Here is a 14,489-nt window from a genome sequence, read left to right on the forward strand (position 1 = left end):
AACTGCTTCAAACATATTTATTACTATTTTTACACTCTTAAGTTCACTAATAACCCTGCCACACGGGCTGGTGTAATGTGACAGCGGGCCTGGGTTCCCACCTCTGGCCAACCTGAGCACCGCTGTCCAGAGGCACTGGTCTCAGGTGCGGCAGCTTTCTGACAGGTTCCCAGGTGCAGCTTCTCGGATACCAGAGAGGAGAGCAGTTCGAGGACCACCTATGTGCACAAGTCTGTGCTGTGCCGGGGGTGGCCGGCCACCTTGTACAGGCTCCACACCGTGACTCTGATCTAGGAGGCCCAGAGAACACTCCAGGAAGGTTAAGACGTGATCAAGGAATCCGTGAGACCATGACAGGGACGTGCTGGGTTTCTGTGGCTCGAAGGCTTGGATGAGAGCTTCATTTTCCAATCACACAGCTGCAACGCAGAAAGGCATCAAAAGGCCTGGCCTGGTATTCAGAACTGAGGAGGTGGCCCAATGGCAGGCTACAGCAGTAGTGAGAGCCTGGGTGGCGGTCGCAGTGACTAAGGAGTCCTTCAGTGTTTTCTCATTGACATCCTGTTCCGTGGATGGCACTTCTTATTTTCCAAAGCCCTTTCAATGTATCTGTAGCTTTTCTTCTGGGCACTCTAGCTCACACACTGTGATGCTCACCGGCGCTGGTTTAGACCTGTCAAGTTCTTGAGCTGATACAGGGAAGAAAAGGGAAGGATAAGGCCTTGCCCTGTCCCTAGGACTCCCGTGGGAAAGACTGGGATTTTCAAGGTGGCAGGCATGGCTGAGACCCCACAGATCTGACATGCCAGGGACCCGGGAGTCAGCCATGATTTTTAATGGCAGCAAAAAAAAGAGTTGGGGAATTTTGGATCAGAGACTAGGGCTGAACACTCTTAGTTTTATTAGCAGCTTTCCGGTATAAAGCTTTTCGGATCCTTGACACATGTTGTAAGGACCACAGGGCAGGAGTGAAATGGGAGGAGGGCAGGTGTGAGTGGGGCAGTACTCACCGTCACTGCTGCACCCATGAGTCCCTGCACCAGTGCCTCTCCAGTGGACTTTACCTGGAAGGAGTCAGGGAGTCAGGGTCAGATTCTCTGAAGTCCCCCACACAAGCTCAAAGGTCAAACAGGCAGGACAAATCAGGGGGGACTCATGAGGACCCTGTGGACTAGAGGAAGAGCCTACGGACACAACCACAAGTCGTCCAAGTGTGGCTCGACTTGGAAGAGCCAGCCTGACTCCCTGGGCAGGCCCTCAGGACTGTCCTCTGAGGCCAAAGGGGAGCAAAAGGACAGGAGACCAGCTGTGGCTTGAGGAGAGTCGTATGCCTAAAGAGGTGGCTTCCCAAAGGGCAACCACCTACTACCTGCTTGGCGGTGTGGCCCATGTTCATTGCGTCATTAATCCGGTTTTCCAAGAAGCGCCAAGTGTCCTCAAAGTCTGGGGAGGAGTCCTGCATCATCACCAGCTCTGTCGTGTTATAGATGCCAGCCAGCACAGCTCTCCGGGTATACCAGTTAAACTGCAGAGAAACCCAGCCAGGAAGGCGGGTCACCATTATTGCTGTGGACTGGGGGAAGTCCGGGGTGGCTCCTACCCAAAGCCACAGGCTCATGTGGGCTCCCTCCTGATCCCTTCTTTCCCTCACAGACACATTTGTCCTCCCTGGATAACATTACTGTTCTCAAACTTGGCTGGGCATCAAAATTACCCAGGAGATTAAAATGCAAGCTCCTGGGCCCAACCTCCTAGAGCTTAGAGTCAGGGGGTCTGAAGAAAGTGCAAGGAGTTGGATGTCTGATAAGCATCCCAGGTGATTTTTGCTACAGCCAGTCCATTTTGAAATTGCTGGTGAAAAGACTAAGTCTCAGGCCACCTAAACTCTGGAGAGGCTCTATGGTTAGCCAGTTACGAGCACACTGTGGTGTGTTTATCAATCATGTGAGGGCGGAGACAGGACCAAGGACAGATCAGAGCACCTGGGCTGAGCTGAGGGTTCTGGTCCCTTGGCCACTCAGGCTGGCCCAGCAAACTGCTCTTTGCATACTAGCTCAGCTACTTTATGTTTTATTCCTTTAATTTCTCAGGTTTCTAATTTCATTTTCTTACCACTCTGTTGGTGGTTGTACTCCCACGCGGGGGAAGCTTATTAAAGTCCTTTGTTAGAACTGTGGCAGGAGTATTTCTTTGCCTCCCCAGCCTAGATTCCACAAGGCACCATCACAAATTAATTTCATCTATGAAGGTCTACTTTTTATTTTTTAATTTCCTACCAGAAATATGATAGCATTAGCAAGTCAGATTCTTTCCTAGTGCCTATTTAAAGGTTTATTGATCTCTTAGCAAAGCAGGCCAAAGTGGCCTGGGGGAGGGAGTTCCTTTTCAAAGTAATGGGAGGCTCCATGGCATTTTTTTTTTTTTTTTTTTTTTTTTTTAGGTAGGCTCCATGCCTAGCATGGAGATCTCATGACCCTGAGATCAAAACCCAAGGTGAAATCAAGAGTTGGACATCTAACTGACTGAGCCATCTAGGCACCCTCCCCCCCTTTTTTTAATCAATCTCATGCAAGACACACACTGAGAAAGCCCACTGCAGAATCTGAATCTCAGGAGAAAATGTTTATACAATGGCAGCCTAATCACCACTGGGGTCAGAGGGAACAACTGCTTATTTGTGGCTAGAGTGCTGGCCCTTGGGTGAGCACCTGGCTCCCACTGTAGCTTGTGGAGGGACCTTCCCCACCCCTAGCCTCTCCTTCCCTAGAGAGGAACAGCACCGCAGGCCCCCGAAGGGATCTGTGATCAAAGAACTTTCACAAACCTCCTGAAGAAATGCTTAACCCAAGCCTTTCCCGGTATCCAGTAGGTTTGCAGAAAGCACTCACATCAGTGGACTGGTCCCCAGCGTAGTGCCACATGTCATCCACCATACTGGTGAGCAGGCTGAGGCTGGACGGGATGTTGTGAGGAAGCATGAGGATGCTGAGGGCCTGAACACAGAAGGACAGAGAAATAGGACACAGGAACGACAGCACACAGGCGGAGGGCGCCTCACCCCTCCATGGAGTTGTGTAAAAGGGCCTGCCCAACTCTCCTGCTGATGCCCACCATCTCCACCCAGCTGGTGTGAGCTCCTGGCAGCTGACCAGCCCGGCTACGGCTGATGGGAGCCAAGGGCAGATCCTACCCTCAGCTGGCCAGCTCAGCTTCTCCATCCCCAGCACATGGCCTTGGAAAGGCCAGCAGCGGAGGGTCTAGCCTGGTCTAACAACCCTGAGAGCAAACATGAGGGAGGGCACCCCATTCTGTAACATGGAGGAAGAGGCAGAGATGGGAGAAGGGTCCAGGTGGTTTCTAGGTCCAAATGCCAGGCCATTCCCAGGGCCCAGCAGCATTCCTGCCCTCAAAGCCCCACCACAGCTTCTCTGGTGTTTTGCTTAACTCAAGTTGGTTTCTCATACCTGAAACCCAAAATCCTTCGATTCATACAAGAAATGGCACCACCCGGAGCTGCTTCCTTAGCAGATATAACTCCTGAGAGGACAAGGTCTTATCACTTTACCAACTCAAAAATCCATTGGCTGTGGCCTATGGGGGAGCTAGTCAGAGGCCCTGGATTGGCTGGAAAGTTTTCCCTTATTGAAGGAGCCCACAAGAAAAACATGCTGAATCAGAAGGCAGCTGGGACCCAATCCAGACTTCCACTGCTTTAACTGTAAGGTGGAATGAGTCAAGGCCAGAGGTCTGAAGATCAAGTGTGGCAGGCACAGGTGTTCTAATGCCTGTCCACTGACTGACTGACACTACAGGCTCAGTGGTACCCCAGCTGGGTGGGGGACACAAGATGATCTTGGCTGTCCTCTTATCCCTGATGCGCTTGGACTCCATTTTCTTAACTAACAGGATGGCCCATATGGTGACACGCTTGGAAACCAGAAAAAGGAAGCTTCCGAAAAGGGGATAAAAAGCCCTTGGAATGAATACTCTAATTCTCAAGCACCACGTGGACAGCTGGCAAAGCCATCCCAGTCCTCTGACATCCAAACACCTCAGGCCTGTTAATGGCGATGGCCAAGAAACTCCTCTCGTTTTCTAATCTCTGTCACGGATTCCTCCTCACTGAAGAGCTGGTGGCACACTTGGGCCACCAGGACCCAGCACGGATGTGACCTAGTTCCCCGGGCTACTCACCTTTCTAGATATTGAGACCCAGGTGTTCCTCCCTCTGGCACTCCCTAGTTTGCACTCCCTAGCTCTACCGAGTGCTCTGAGAATCCCAGTATCCCCGGGTCTGTGCAGATGAACAAGCTAACTTCTGCAGAATGTGCAAGGTCCTCTGAGGGCTATGAATACACTGTTGCCCTGGGGCCTAGATATGGACACTGTACCCGGGGCCAGTGCTCAATGTACGGGATCAGCATTCTCAGTCTGGTTTCCACTGCGTCCCTCAGGAACTGGTCTGTCTTCCTCTTCCTGGAAGAGGGAAAAGAAAACAGGTCAAAGGCATGGGCTTGGTGCTACACTGCTTACTCGGCTCTGGGTTGGTGGGGGGCCCACTGGCCCCTGATGCTGGCCTGTCACAGACGGGTGGCTGTATTCCAGGCCCGTCCAAGCAGCAGGGCTGCTCCATGCTCCTCTCTTCTGGCTCTGCTTGGATTGGCCTTCTGGGGCAGACAGTGGGGCCTGAGCCTCCCCCTACCCCGATCCCTAGCTGCCACCCTGAGCCATAATGCCACAGCACTTACTCTGCTTGGCCCAGCTGGACCAGCTTCTGCTCCTCTTCCAGCACGCGAGCGAGCTGAGCATTGCACTGGGTCACAAAATGCAGGATCAGCTCACTGCCGTCATTCCCAAACATGCTGGCTGCCGCACTGGACAGACCCAGGGACTACAACAGGAGACAGGGGAAACAGGAGAGTGGTAGACAGATGTAGTGGACCTGCGCTGCCTGTTCCTCACTAGTGCCTCTTTTTCTAGCAACAACAGATTGATTCTTAATGGGCTAACTCTACTCTTCGTTCCTGGTCCCTGTGGTTTGGGTGAAGCTGACTAGAAGTTTCTCCATGCTCCATCAAGCCCCCCGGTGCATGGTAAAGCATGAGGTCCAGGCTTGGACAGCTGGAGTTCACAGCGACTAGCTCAGGGACCTGCCAGGACCCAACCCAGGCCCTAAGAGGCTGCCTTTGGGCTTCTGCTAGTGCTGATGGGAAAGAAGTGCTCTCTTTCCACTGGAGCTGCTGAACCATTTTTAGTCCTGCATGGGAAGCCCCTGCTGAGAATAAAGCTCACAGAGAGGAAAGCAAAGGAGACAGGACGGAGAGACGATTCCCAGCAGCACAATCCAAGAACACTGTACCAGAACTACTTCCAGACTTTTCTGTTACTGAATGACCCCAAACACTCCTTTTCCTGCTTGAGCCAGTTAGAACTGAGCTCTGACACTAGTAACCTGAAGTCTGACACTTGTAACCTAATATAAAAAAGGGGGCTGGGAAGAGCACTCAGCTCTTCTTTACCAGTTCGCTTCACCTAAATCTCCTGGAAATTAGGCCTCTCAGTTATTAAAAAAAAACCCAAAAACCAAAAAAACATTTCTCTTAGTGAGTTATTAGGGAGTTAACAAAGCCACGAAGATCCTCAGCTCTTCCTGATATATGGCGATCATTGAGCGGCTACCAAAAGCAGAGCCCTGACAGCAACAGGGACAGAGGGCAGAGAAGGAACAAAAAAGATGATTAACTCCAGTCGCCAGTGCTGGGAGTGGTGACAGAGCTCCTGCTGGCCCAGCCTTCCCAGACCACAGTACGGCCGGCTTCACAACCCACGTGCATCGGTGTCACTTCTAATGGGGATGTCCGTTACCGCGTCAGGTGCTCCGCTAAGCACGTGACACACACCATCTCACTGTGGCCTCGTGGCAATGCCCACTGCTGGGCCTTATCCTCACCCACATTTTACAGACCAGGAAACTGAGTCTCAGAACTCATCACCACCAGGCTACACTGCTTCTACTGCATGTGTAACAAGAGGCTCAAAAATACACACACTTGGGCACCTGGCCAGCTCAGAGGGTACAGCATGCAACTCCTGATCTTGGGCTGTGGATTCAAGCCCCATGCCAGGTGCAGAGATTCCTTAAGTAAACCAATATTTAAGTATACATACACGCACACACATATCCACATGCACTCTCTGGACTAACACAGTGAGTTCGCGTCTCAGCCCCAAGGCTGCCCTCAGCTTCGTGAGGCAGGGGCTGCAGCCCCACCAACCACCCTCCCGGCCCCATGCTAGTCAGGATCTGCAGATGGATGGGGATGAGATTGCGGCAGGAGGAAGACTGCAAGGCTGGAGGGAGAGGAGGGACCGGCAGGTTCGGCAGGTCCGCTAGGGGCTCCCGTGGGCATCTCCCCAGCCGCACTTCTTCAACTCGGCAGCAGCACCCTCTGGCAGCCCTGCAGGACTGGTTCCAGCCAGCCACCACCCTCCCCTGCCCCCAAGGGACCCTCTGTCTGAGTTCCAGAGGGCAGCACTAGCAGCCAGGAGGCCTGAGTTCTGCCTCCACAGGGGCTCTCCTTCAAGCTTCTCCTTTTAACAATTCCACTTTCTCCCCCGTCCCCTTAGCCCTGGAGATGGAGCCACTTCCTGCAGCGGCAGCCTGCATAACACCCTAGAGGGTGCTTACACACTGCCAGTGGCCCAGTTACCAACCTTCCACCTAGCTCACCACTCTTTGTATTAAATTCTCTCTATCTGGGGGCGCCTGGGTGGCTCTCATTAAGCATCTGCCTTCGGCTCAAGTCATGATCCCGGGGTCCTGGGATCGAGCCCCACATCAGGCTCCCTGCTCAGCGGGAAGCCCGCTTCTCCCTCTCCCACTCCCCCTGCTTGTGTTACCTCTCTCACTGTGTCTCTATCAAATAATTAAAAAAAAAAAAATCTTTTAGAAAAAAATTCTTTCTCTGTGAATAACTGACACAGTCTCTGTCCTCTGACAGATATGGTCCCTGAAACTGCAACTCCACTTCTCCAAGTGCACTTAAATGTGTTGCACAAGTAGATTTAGAACACTAAAAAATCGGAAACAACGCAGTTGAGATCAAGTAAACACAAAGGGTACTATGCAGCCACTACGAATGAAGAGATACAGAGTGAAAAAGACCAGTTACCCGCAGAATAATTCAGTATCTTTCCAAACAATCCTGGTACATTTTTCTCCTCTACTTGTTTCGCCACTTCCTGTAATGATTTTCAAATGTTCTCTGCCACCCTCAAATCTCTGTCTCCCCCTATCCTTTCCTAACTTCAGGTTCATGAGACAAGCACACCTACTTCACAGAGAACAGAAGCTGTCTCCAGAGAATTCCCTTCATATTCCAGAAACTAAACCTGCAGCTGTCTTCTCCAACCTCACCCCAATACACCTAAGACTGTCCTCCCACTAATTTTCTGGATCTCCTAGTTCCTGCCTTCAACGGACTTTGTACTTTTCTTTTGCCACTTTCTCTCGTACTTTCACCTCACCCTTGTTTCTGGGTTCTTCTGGCCAGTGTTCAAGCATGCTTACCCTTCCATCCCATTTTCCCTGCAAGCTTGAGACAGGAAAAGTGAATCCGGAGTTCCTCCGCTTGCTGCTCTCACAGAGCTCTTGCAGGGCAGTAGGCGGCCCTGCCGGACAATTCTGTACACCGCCGCCTCAGCACAAGCCTGCGGCTTAACCTAAAGCAGCTATCTGTTCCTGCGCAGGAGGCATGTACTGAGAAAAATCAGGCGAGTTGGTCTCCTAAACGGTGCCTTCTGGAGAGTTTTCAAACAACTGATTTCATCAGTTCTAAAATGTACCTATTTTATCATTTCTTTCAAGATTTTTATTTTTATTTTGAAGTAACCTCAACACCCAACATGGGGCTCAAACTCACAACCCCAAGACCAAGAGCCACAGGCTCTACCAAATGAGCCAACCAGGTGCCCCCCTGTTTCTTATTTTGTTTAAAGATGTATTCATTTGAGGGGGGCAGAGGGAGGGGCAAAGGGGGAAGGAGGGAATCTCAAGCAGACTCCTGGCTTAGTGGGGAGCCCGACTCAGGCTCAATCTCACAACCCCAAGACCATGACCTGAGCTGAAACAAAGAGCTGGGTGCTTAACCAACTGAGACACCCAACTGCCCCCCTGTTTAAACAATCAGTGTGAATTATACACCTGACATGTCCTAAGTGGCGTTTTCTCTTTTTCAGTGACGCATACTATAATGGTGCTTCTTACAACCATTGGCGTCTCAGACTCAAAGGAATGTGGTAGTTGTGATCATTGGCAATGCTTCCCTCGTGCGCTGCTTTTAGAACTTAGCTCACAAGAACCAACTCTATAGTATGATCTTTCTGTACTAAAAAATAAAACCATTTCACCCTATTGGGGAAAAAAGCCTCCCCTCCCAAAATCCTGGGGCATTGAGGCGCTCAAAGCTGGGCCAGAAGTAAGTATGAGGCCGTCTGCTCGGGCTGATCCCAGCCAGGCCACCCCACCCTGTCCCCTACACACCTGGGCTCCTTCTGCGATGGCCTCTGCTGTCCACCCGTGCGCAGGCACGAAGTCCAGGGCTGCCGTCAGGATGCGGTGCTGCAGCTGATCCTCGCTCTCGTGGTCCTCCTCCTCCTCACCGCCCTGATCTGTGTACCTGAGACCCACACACAACTTAGATGTGGTGACAGAGCACAGCATGCCTCATCTCCCCGCCTCCTGCGTGACAAGCAAAATGTGCCTGACCAGAAGCCAGAGGCTCAGTGCCTCCTCTGAGCATATGTCAGGAAGACATTTACTTCTCTGCCAGTATTGCTATTTCCATGCCAGTGGGACAAAAGTGATATTGTCTTTCTCTTCTCATACAGTCACTGAGAGAGGGGATCCAGGGAGCAAGGAGGCCAGGTCACAGGAAGGCAAATGCCCTTAGCACTCTGGATTTCTCTGTTCATAGCCCTCAGCACACTGTTTCTTTATCTGTACTGGTATCAAATGATAACTCCAGGGCCTAGCACAAAGTAGATCTTAAAAACATATTTGCTGAATTGAAATAAAAAGTATTTTAATTGGGAGACCAGAAAAATGACAGGCTCATTTCAGAGCTAGAAGAACTTCTCAGTGATAGGATTAAGAAGAAAAAACAGGCAATGGAAACTATTATCACCTTCCTGGATGGTGATTTGACCCCACATATGTAACAAAATCCTAAATGTGCATGTCCTTTGATTCAATGCTGTCACTGCTGAGAGATAATCTCATTATTTTTTTTATACCACTGAAGGAAGTCTAAATATTCATCCATAAAAGATAGGTTAAGTAAATTTTTTTTTTAATTTTTAAAAGATTTTATTTATTTATTTGACAGACAGAGATCACAGCAGGCAGAGAGGCAGGCAGAGAGAGAGGGGGAAACAGGCTCCCCACTGAGCAGAGAGCCTGATGCAGGGATCGATCCCAGGACCCCGGGATCATGACCTGAGCTGAAGACAGAGGTTTTAACCCACTGAGCCACCCAGGCACCCCAGGTTAAATAAATTTTAATACTGCCATACCACTGGAATATTATGCAACTATTACAGTCATACAGACTGAGAAAACATTAAAAATATACTGTTGAGTGAAAAAACAGCTTCTGGAACGGCAAGTACAGTGTAATTAATTACTATATATAGATTTATGCATGGAGTATACTTAGAAAAACGTCTAAAAGGATACTCATGAAAACGTTACAGTTATTTCTGGGTTTGTGATTTCTGGTCATTTTTGCTTTATTTTTCTGAACTACTTTGTATTGTTTACATATTTTAGAATGAACAGGCACAATTTTCCCCAAAAAAAAACCATAGATTCCTTTCACAGCAAACCTCAAAAATGACAGAAGGTGAAAAGGGGGATAAAAAGAAGAGAGGAAGGAGAGATAGAACAGACATACCCAAGCACGCAAAATGGCCAGAAATGGATGAATGGGGGTTCTGGTGCATACCTGGGGGGTGAACGAGAAGATTCTGGATTGGGTTCTTCTGCCTCGTGTGTCTCAGAATGTTGCTGAGAAAAAGATGGGGAAGGTTGTTGTTTCTGCTCATCTGTAGTCTTTAGCTGCATGGCTGAAGCATGGAAGGCACGTGATGCCATGGCTGATTGGCAACGGGACACTGAAACAAAAACTGGGCTGGTCAGTCAGGGACCCTTACCAGAGAAGACTCTTTGAAACTCAGAATGGTGCAAGGGATGGGGGAGAGGAAAAGCAGAGCTGAGTCTACTCCAGAGCCACTTATCCAACTGCTGAGTTCCAGGCAAAAATTCTGGGTAAGTTGGCAACCTTGTGATATGATGTGGGGGCAAAAGCATGAGCCAGGTAACTAAAGACCTGGCTTCTGGGCCTGCTGCTATCATTTGTTAACTATCTTTTTTTTTTTTTTTTTTTAAAGATTTTTTATCTATTGGGGCGCCTGGGTGGCTCAGTGGATTAAGCCGCTGCCTTCGGCTCAGGTCATGATCTCAGGGTCCTGGGATCGGGCCCCGCATCGGGCTCTCTGCTCCGCGGGGAGCCTGCTTCCTCCTCTCTCTCTCTGCCTGCCTCTCTGCCTACTTGTGATCTCTCTCTCTGTCAAATAAATAAATAAAATCTAAAAAAAAAAAAAAAAAAAGATTTTTTATCTATTAATCTGACAGACAGAGATCACAAGGACGCAGAGAGGCAGGCAGAGAGAGAGAGGAGGAAGTAGGCTCCCTGCTGAGCAGAAAGCCCAATGTGGGGCTCGATCCCAGGACCCTGGGATCATGAGCTGAGCCAAAGGCAGAGACCTGAACCCACTGAGCCACCCAGGCACCCCCATTTGTTAATTATCTTAATGGACAAATCACTTCGCCCTAATGACCATGATTTTTAAATATACAAAATAAGAGTAACAATCTGTTTGCTCAATGGGAGTGTTGTGAAACCCAATCAAAAAGTGAAAGGGACCTGAAAATGTTACATATTTATATCACAGCAAGAGCACTGGACTAGAAATTAGAAGGTCTGAGTACTGGCTCCCATAGTGTTTATATGGTGTCTTCAGATGGGTCATGCAGGACTTGAACTCACTACCCTGAGATCAAGACCTGGACTGAGGGCACTTGGGTGGCTCAGTTGGTTAAGCGTCTGCCTTCAGCTCAGGTCATGATCCCACAGTCCTGGGATGGAGTGCCACATTGGACTCTCTGCTCAGTGGGGAGTGTGCTTCTCCCTCTCCTCCTCCCTGTGTTCTCCCCTCCCCCCCCAATAAATAAATAAAATCTTAAAAAAAAAAAAAGACCCAAGCTGAGATCAAGTCAGATGCTTAACTGACTGAGCCACCCAGGTGCCCCTATTATAAAAAAAATCTATACAAGTTGAAAGAACTATGGCGTGAACACCTGTACGTCTACCTCTAGGTTCTACAGATCTATCACACTCTTCATTCATCAATCCAGCTTAGTTTTTAAAAATCCAGCTTATTTTTGATGCATTTGTTGCAGCCCTCAGTATTCCTCACTCTACACATTCTGGCATGCATACCATTAACCAGAGGTTCAATATTTATTTACTGTTCTTTTATTGAAGTGACAGTTATATAAAAATGAAACACACAAATCTTAACTGTGCCAGTTCTAAGTTTTGACAAAGGTATAAGTACTTGCATAACCTGAACCCCTATCTAGAGAATATTATCGCCCCAGAAAGTTCTGTCATGCTCTTTCCCAGTCACTCCCCACTTACACTGTTCTGAAATTTTCACCCTAGTTTAACCAGTCCTACAATTTCATCAGAGTAGAATCATACAGTATATTTTTTGTGTAACACTTTTTTTGCAGTCTTTTTTAGATGGATTAGTAGTTTTGTGGAAATTACTTTTTTTATCGCTGAGCAGTATTCCATTAAGAAACACTATTCTGTTGATGAACACCTGGATTGCTTCATCCTTGTCTTCATGGTCAAAGTTGCTATAAACATACTTCTACAAACCTTTTGGTGGACATATGCTTTTTCGTTTCTCTTTGGTAAATACCCAGGAGTGGCTTTGCTGGGTCATTGGCATTACTTTAAACATACATAGTTTGGAGCTCTGTATAAAAACAATAATATTGGGGCGCCTGGGTGGCTCAGTGGTTTAAGCCGCTGCCTTCGGCTCAGGTCATGATCTCAGGGTCCTGGGATCGAGTCCCGCATCGGGCTCTCTGCTGGGCAGGGAGCCTGCTTCCCTCTCACTCTCTCTGCCTGCCTCTCTGCCTACTTGTATCTCTCTCTGTCAAATAAATAAATAAAATCTTAAAAAAAAAAAAACAATAATATTAATACTCATTTTTGTAAAAAAAGAAATCTGGACAAACTCAAGGAACAATGATCTTAAAAGAAATGCAGAACAGTTATGTGTAAAAATATTAATATTTTACTATCTGTACAAAAACAAAGGGAACAAATACTCATAAAACTTTGAAAAGGAGGGGAGAAGTCCCCAAGCACAACTCTGGAACCACTGAGGTTCGCAAGGAGATTTCTGATGAAATGCAGGAAATTATAATTATTTCATTGGTTATATATTTATGCTAATATGTCAATGTGTTCATTCTATTTATGGATGGTGACACTGGTTTTCCATTTACAGTAATAACATAAAGTAACCTCTTCTAAAGTAGACATCTATAGTTTTAAGAACTCGCAAACGAACATACAGGTTCTGTTGTGGGAATAATCACAGAATTACTGAAGTGGTGAGGAAATAACTGACTTAGGAAACAATGGACTAGAAGCTCTTTGCAGCTGTTTCCAACTCTGTCCCCCCAGTGGCCCTGCCCAGGGACTTGGCAACAGTTATTGAGACCGGGTCCGGGTCTACCAGTCTGCAACTGCCCAGCTGTGTGACCTTGGGCACCCACAGCCCTCTCTGGGGCTCCGTTAACTTCGCTAAATGGGAGTGACAGGCCCTGCTTCGCTACTCTTTGCCCCTCACAGCTCGAGAATCGGGGCAGAAATCAGCCAGGCGACCCCTTCGAGTCCAGGACGCCGGCGGATCCGCGCCGATGCCCTTCACGTCACCTTGGTCGCCGGCCGCCACGACGACCTCTTCCGCCCCGCACCCAGCCCAGTCGGCTTCGTGCCCCCTCCCTCCCCAACCACATTCCCCGGCTCGGCCGTCCCCTCACCGGGCAGGCACCGTAGCTGCAGGAGCCTCCAGCCCGCCCGGCCGAGCGCGCCGGACATCGCCGCCGCCATCTTGGAAGCGGGCACGCTGCCGACTGTTACGCGGCGGGCAGCCCCTGGAGCTCGGTGAGGCCACTTCCGCCCTGCCCGCGCTCCCGCAGCCTCCTCTTCTCGCGAGAGGCGCGAAGTGCGAAGCCAGTGGCGCTGGAGAAGCCGGGAGCGAGCGAGCCCCGGGAGGCAGGTGAGCGTTGTGTATGCGGCCCAGGAGCTCCATCTCCCCAACCGTCCCACCCTTATCCCTAGAACCTCGTGTTTCCTATTCCCAGCCCTGTCCCTCGGTGAGCACCGAACCATGACCACCTCCCTGGGGAGCACGACGGGCTTTTGCTCGGGGACACCGGCCGGCCATGCGTGTCCGGTGCTCCTGGCGCTGTGGCTTCTTCCCCTTCAGGGACTTCCTAGTCTCCCGCGCTGCCGGCATCGATCTGAAACCCCGGAGACAGCTCGCTGATGGGGTAGAGCCTTGATGACTGGGGTCTGAGATCCGCTCCTGCTAATAGCCTGCCGTTGTGACCTTGGGCCTCAGTCCCTCGTCTCAAACACTGGGAGAGCTGAAGTCTCCGTCTTTGGGGCTATCTGAACCCCCAGGTTGTAATTTTGAGGCAGTGACTTACCAGTCCCTCCAAAGTGTGGAGTTGGTGTTGTTAAATAACAAACTTTTAACCGGGTATTAAACGGGATCTAGCTGGCTTTATTCAAGTATTCATGAATCAGGCTGCATCCCATCTAAGTAGAGAGGAGCTCCAAAGAGCTACAGAGAAAGAAAAGTTTTGTGTCTTTGTGGGTTTGTTTTTTTTTTTTAAGATTATTTATTTATTTGACAGAGAGATCACAAGTAGGCACAGAGTCAGGCAGAGATGGGGGCGGGGGTGGGGAGGAGCAGGCTCTCTGCTGAGCAGAGAGCCCAGGTTACATTCCTGGAGAAAGTCGAAACTGCAGTTAGGTTAGGTCTTAGGTTCTGTGTGGTAATGATGTGGGTTTAGCACCACTGACTCCATTTTGGGCCTGTTATCCTTTTTTTAACAGTTTAACTGAAAATATCGCAAACTTGCCAGATCAAAAGAACCATCTAGGATCTGTAGGTGATTTGTAGGATCTGAAGTTTGAGAAAGGCTGGTGGTATTCATTCTGACATTGAATGCTAATCTCTGAGTGACTCAGGGAGGTCACGGACTGGGCACTAAACTGAAAGTATAAATGCAGTGTGCCTCACTGTGATCTGTCATCAGGAAAGGCATCCTATTA

The 14,489-nt window shown here is 49.3% G+C and overlaps 2 protein-coding genes across 4 annotated transcripts in view; one reads left to right on the forward strand and one right to left on the reverse strand.

The window, feature by feature from the left end:
* COQ9 (coenzyme Q9) lies at positions 1 to 13,311 on the reverse strand. Of its 3 annotated transcripts, XM_045989024.1 has the most exons (9): positions 13,187 to 13,311; positions 10,005 to 10,173; positions 8,543 to 8,678; positions 4,749 to 4,891; positions 4,392 to 4,476; positions 2,889 to 2,993; positions 1,370 to 1,525; positions 1,011 to 1,064; positions 1 to 689 (listed from the first exon to the last, which is right to left on the reverse strand). In XM_045989024.1, exons 1-9 carry the CDS (start codon positions 13,254 to 13,256, stop codon positions 654 to 656), a joined length of 954 nt encoding a protein of 317 aa, XP_045844980.1. In that variant the 5' UTR covers positions 13,257 to 13,311; the 3' UTR covers positions 1 to 653. The 3 variants fall into 3 exon arrangements, with proteins under 3 accessions (XP_045844980.1, XP_045844983.1, XP_045844982.1); XM_045989027.1 differs by lacking the exon at positions 1,370 to 1,525; XM_045989026.1 differs by lacking the exon at positions 1,011 to 1,064.
* CIAPIN1 (cytokine induced apoptosis inhibitor 1) overlaps positions 13,291 to 14,489 on the forward strand; it is a 15,122-nt gene continuing 13,923 nt past the window's right edge. The window contains exon 1 of the mRNA XM_045989028.1: positions 13,291 to 13,425. The gene's annotated coding sequence lies outside the window, so the exon portion shown is untranslated. The remainder of the gene's footprint in view (positions 13,426 to 14,489) is intronic.

The sequence above is a fragment of the Meles meles genome, chromosome 19 (genome assembly GCF_922984935.1).
Source record: "Meles meles chromosome 19, mMelMel3.1 paternal haplotype, whole genome shotgun sequence".
Lineage (NCBI taxonomy): Eukaryota > Metazoa > Chordata > Mammalia > Carnivora > Mustelidae > Meles > Meles meles.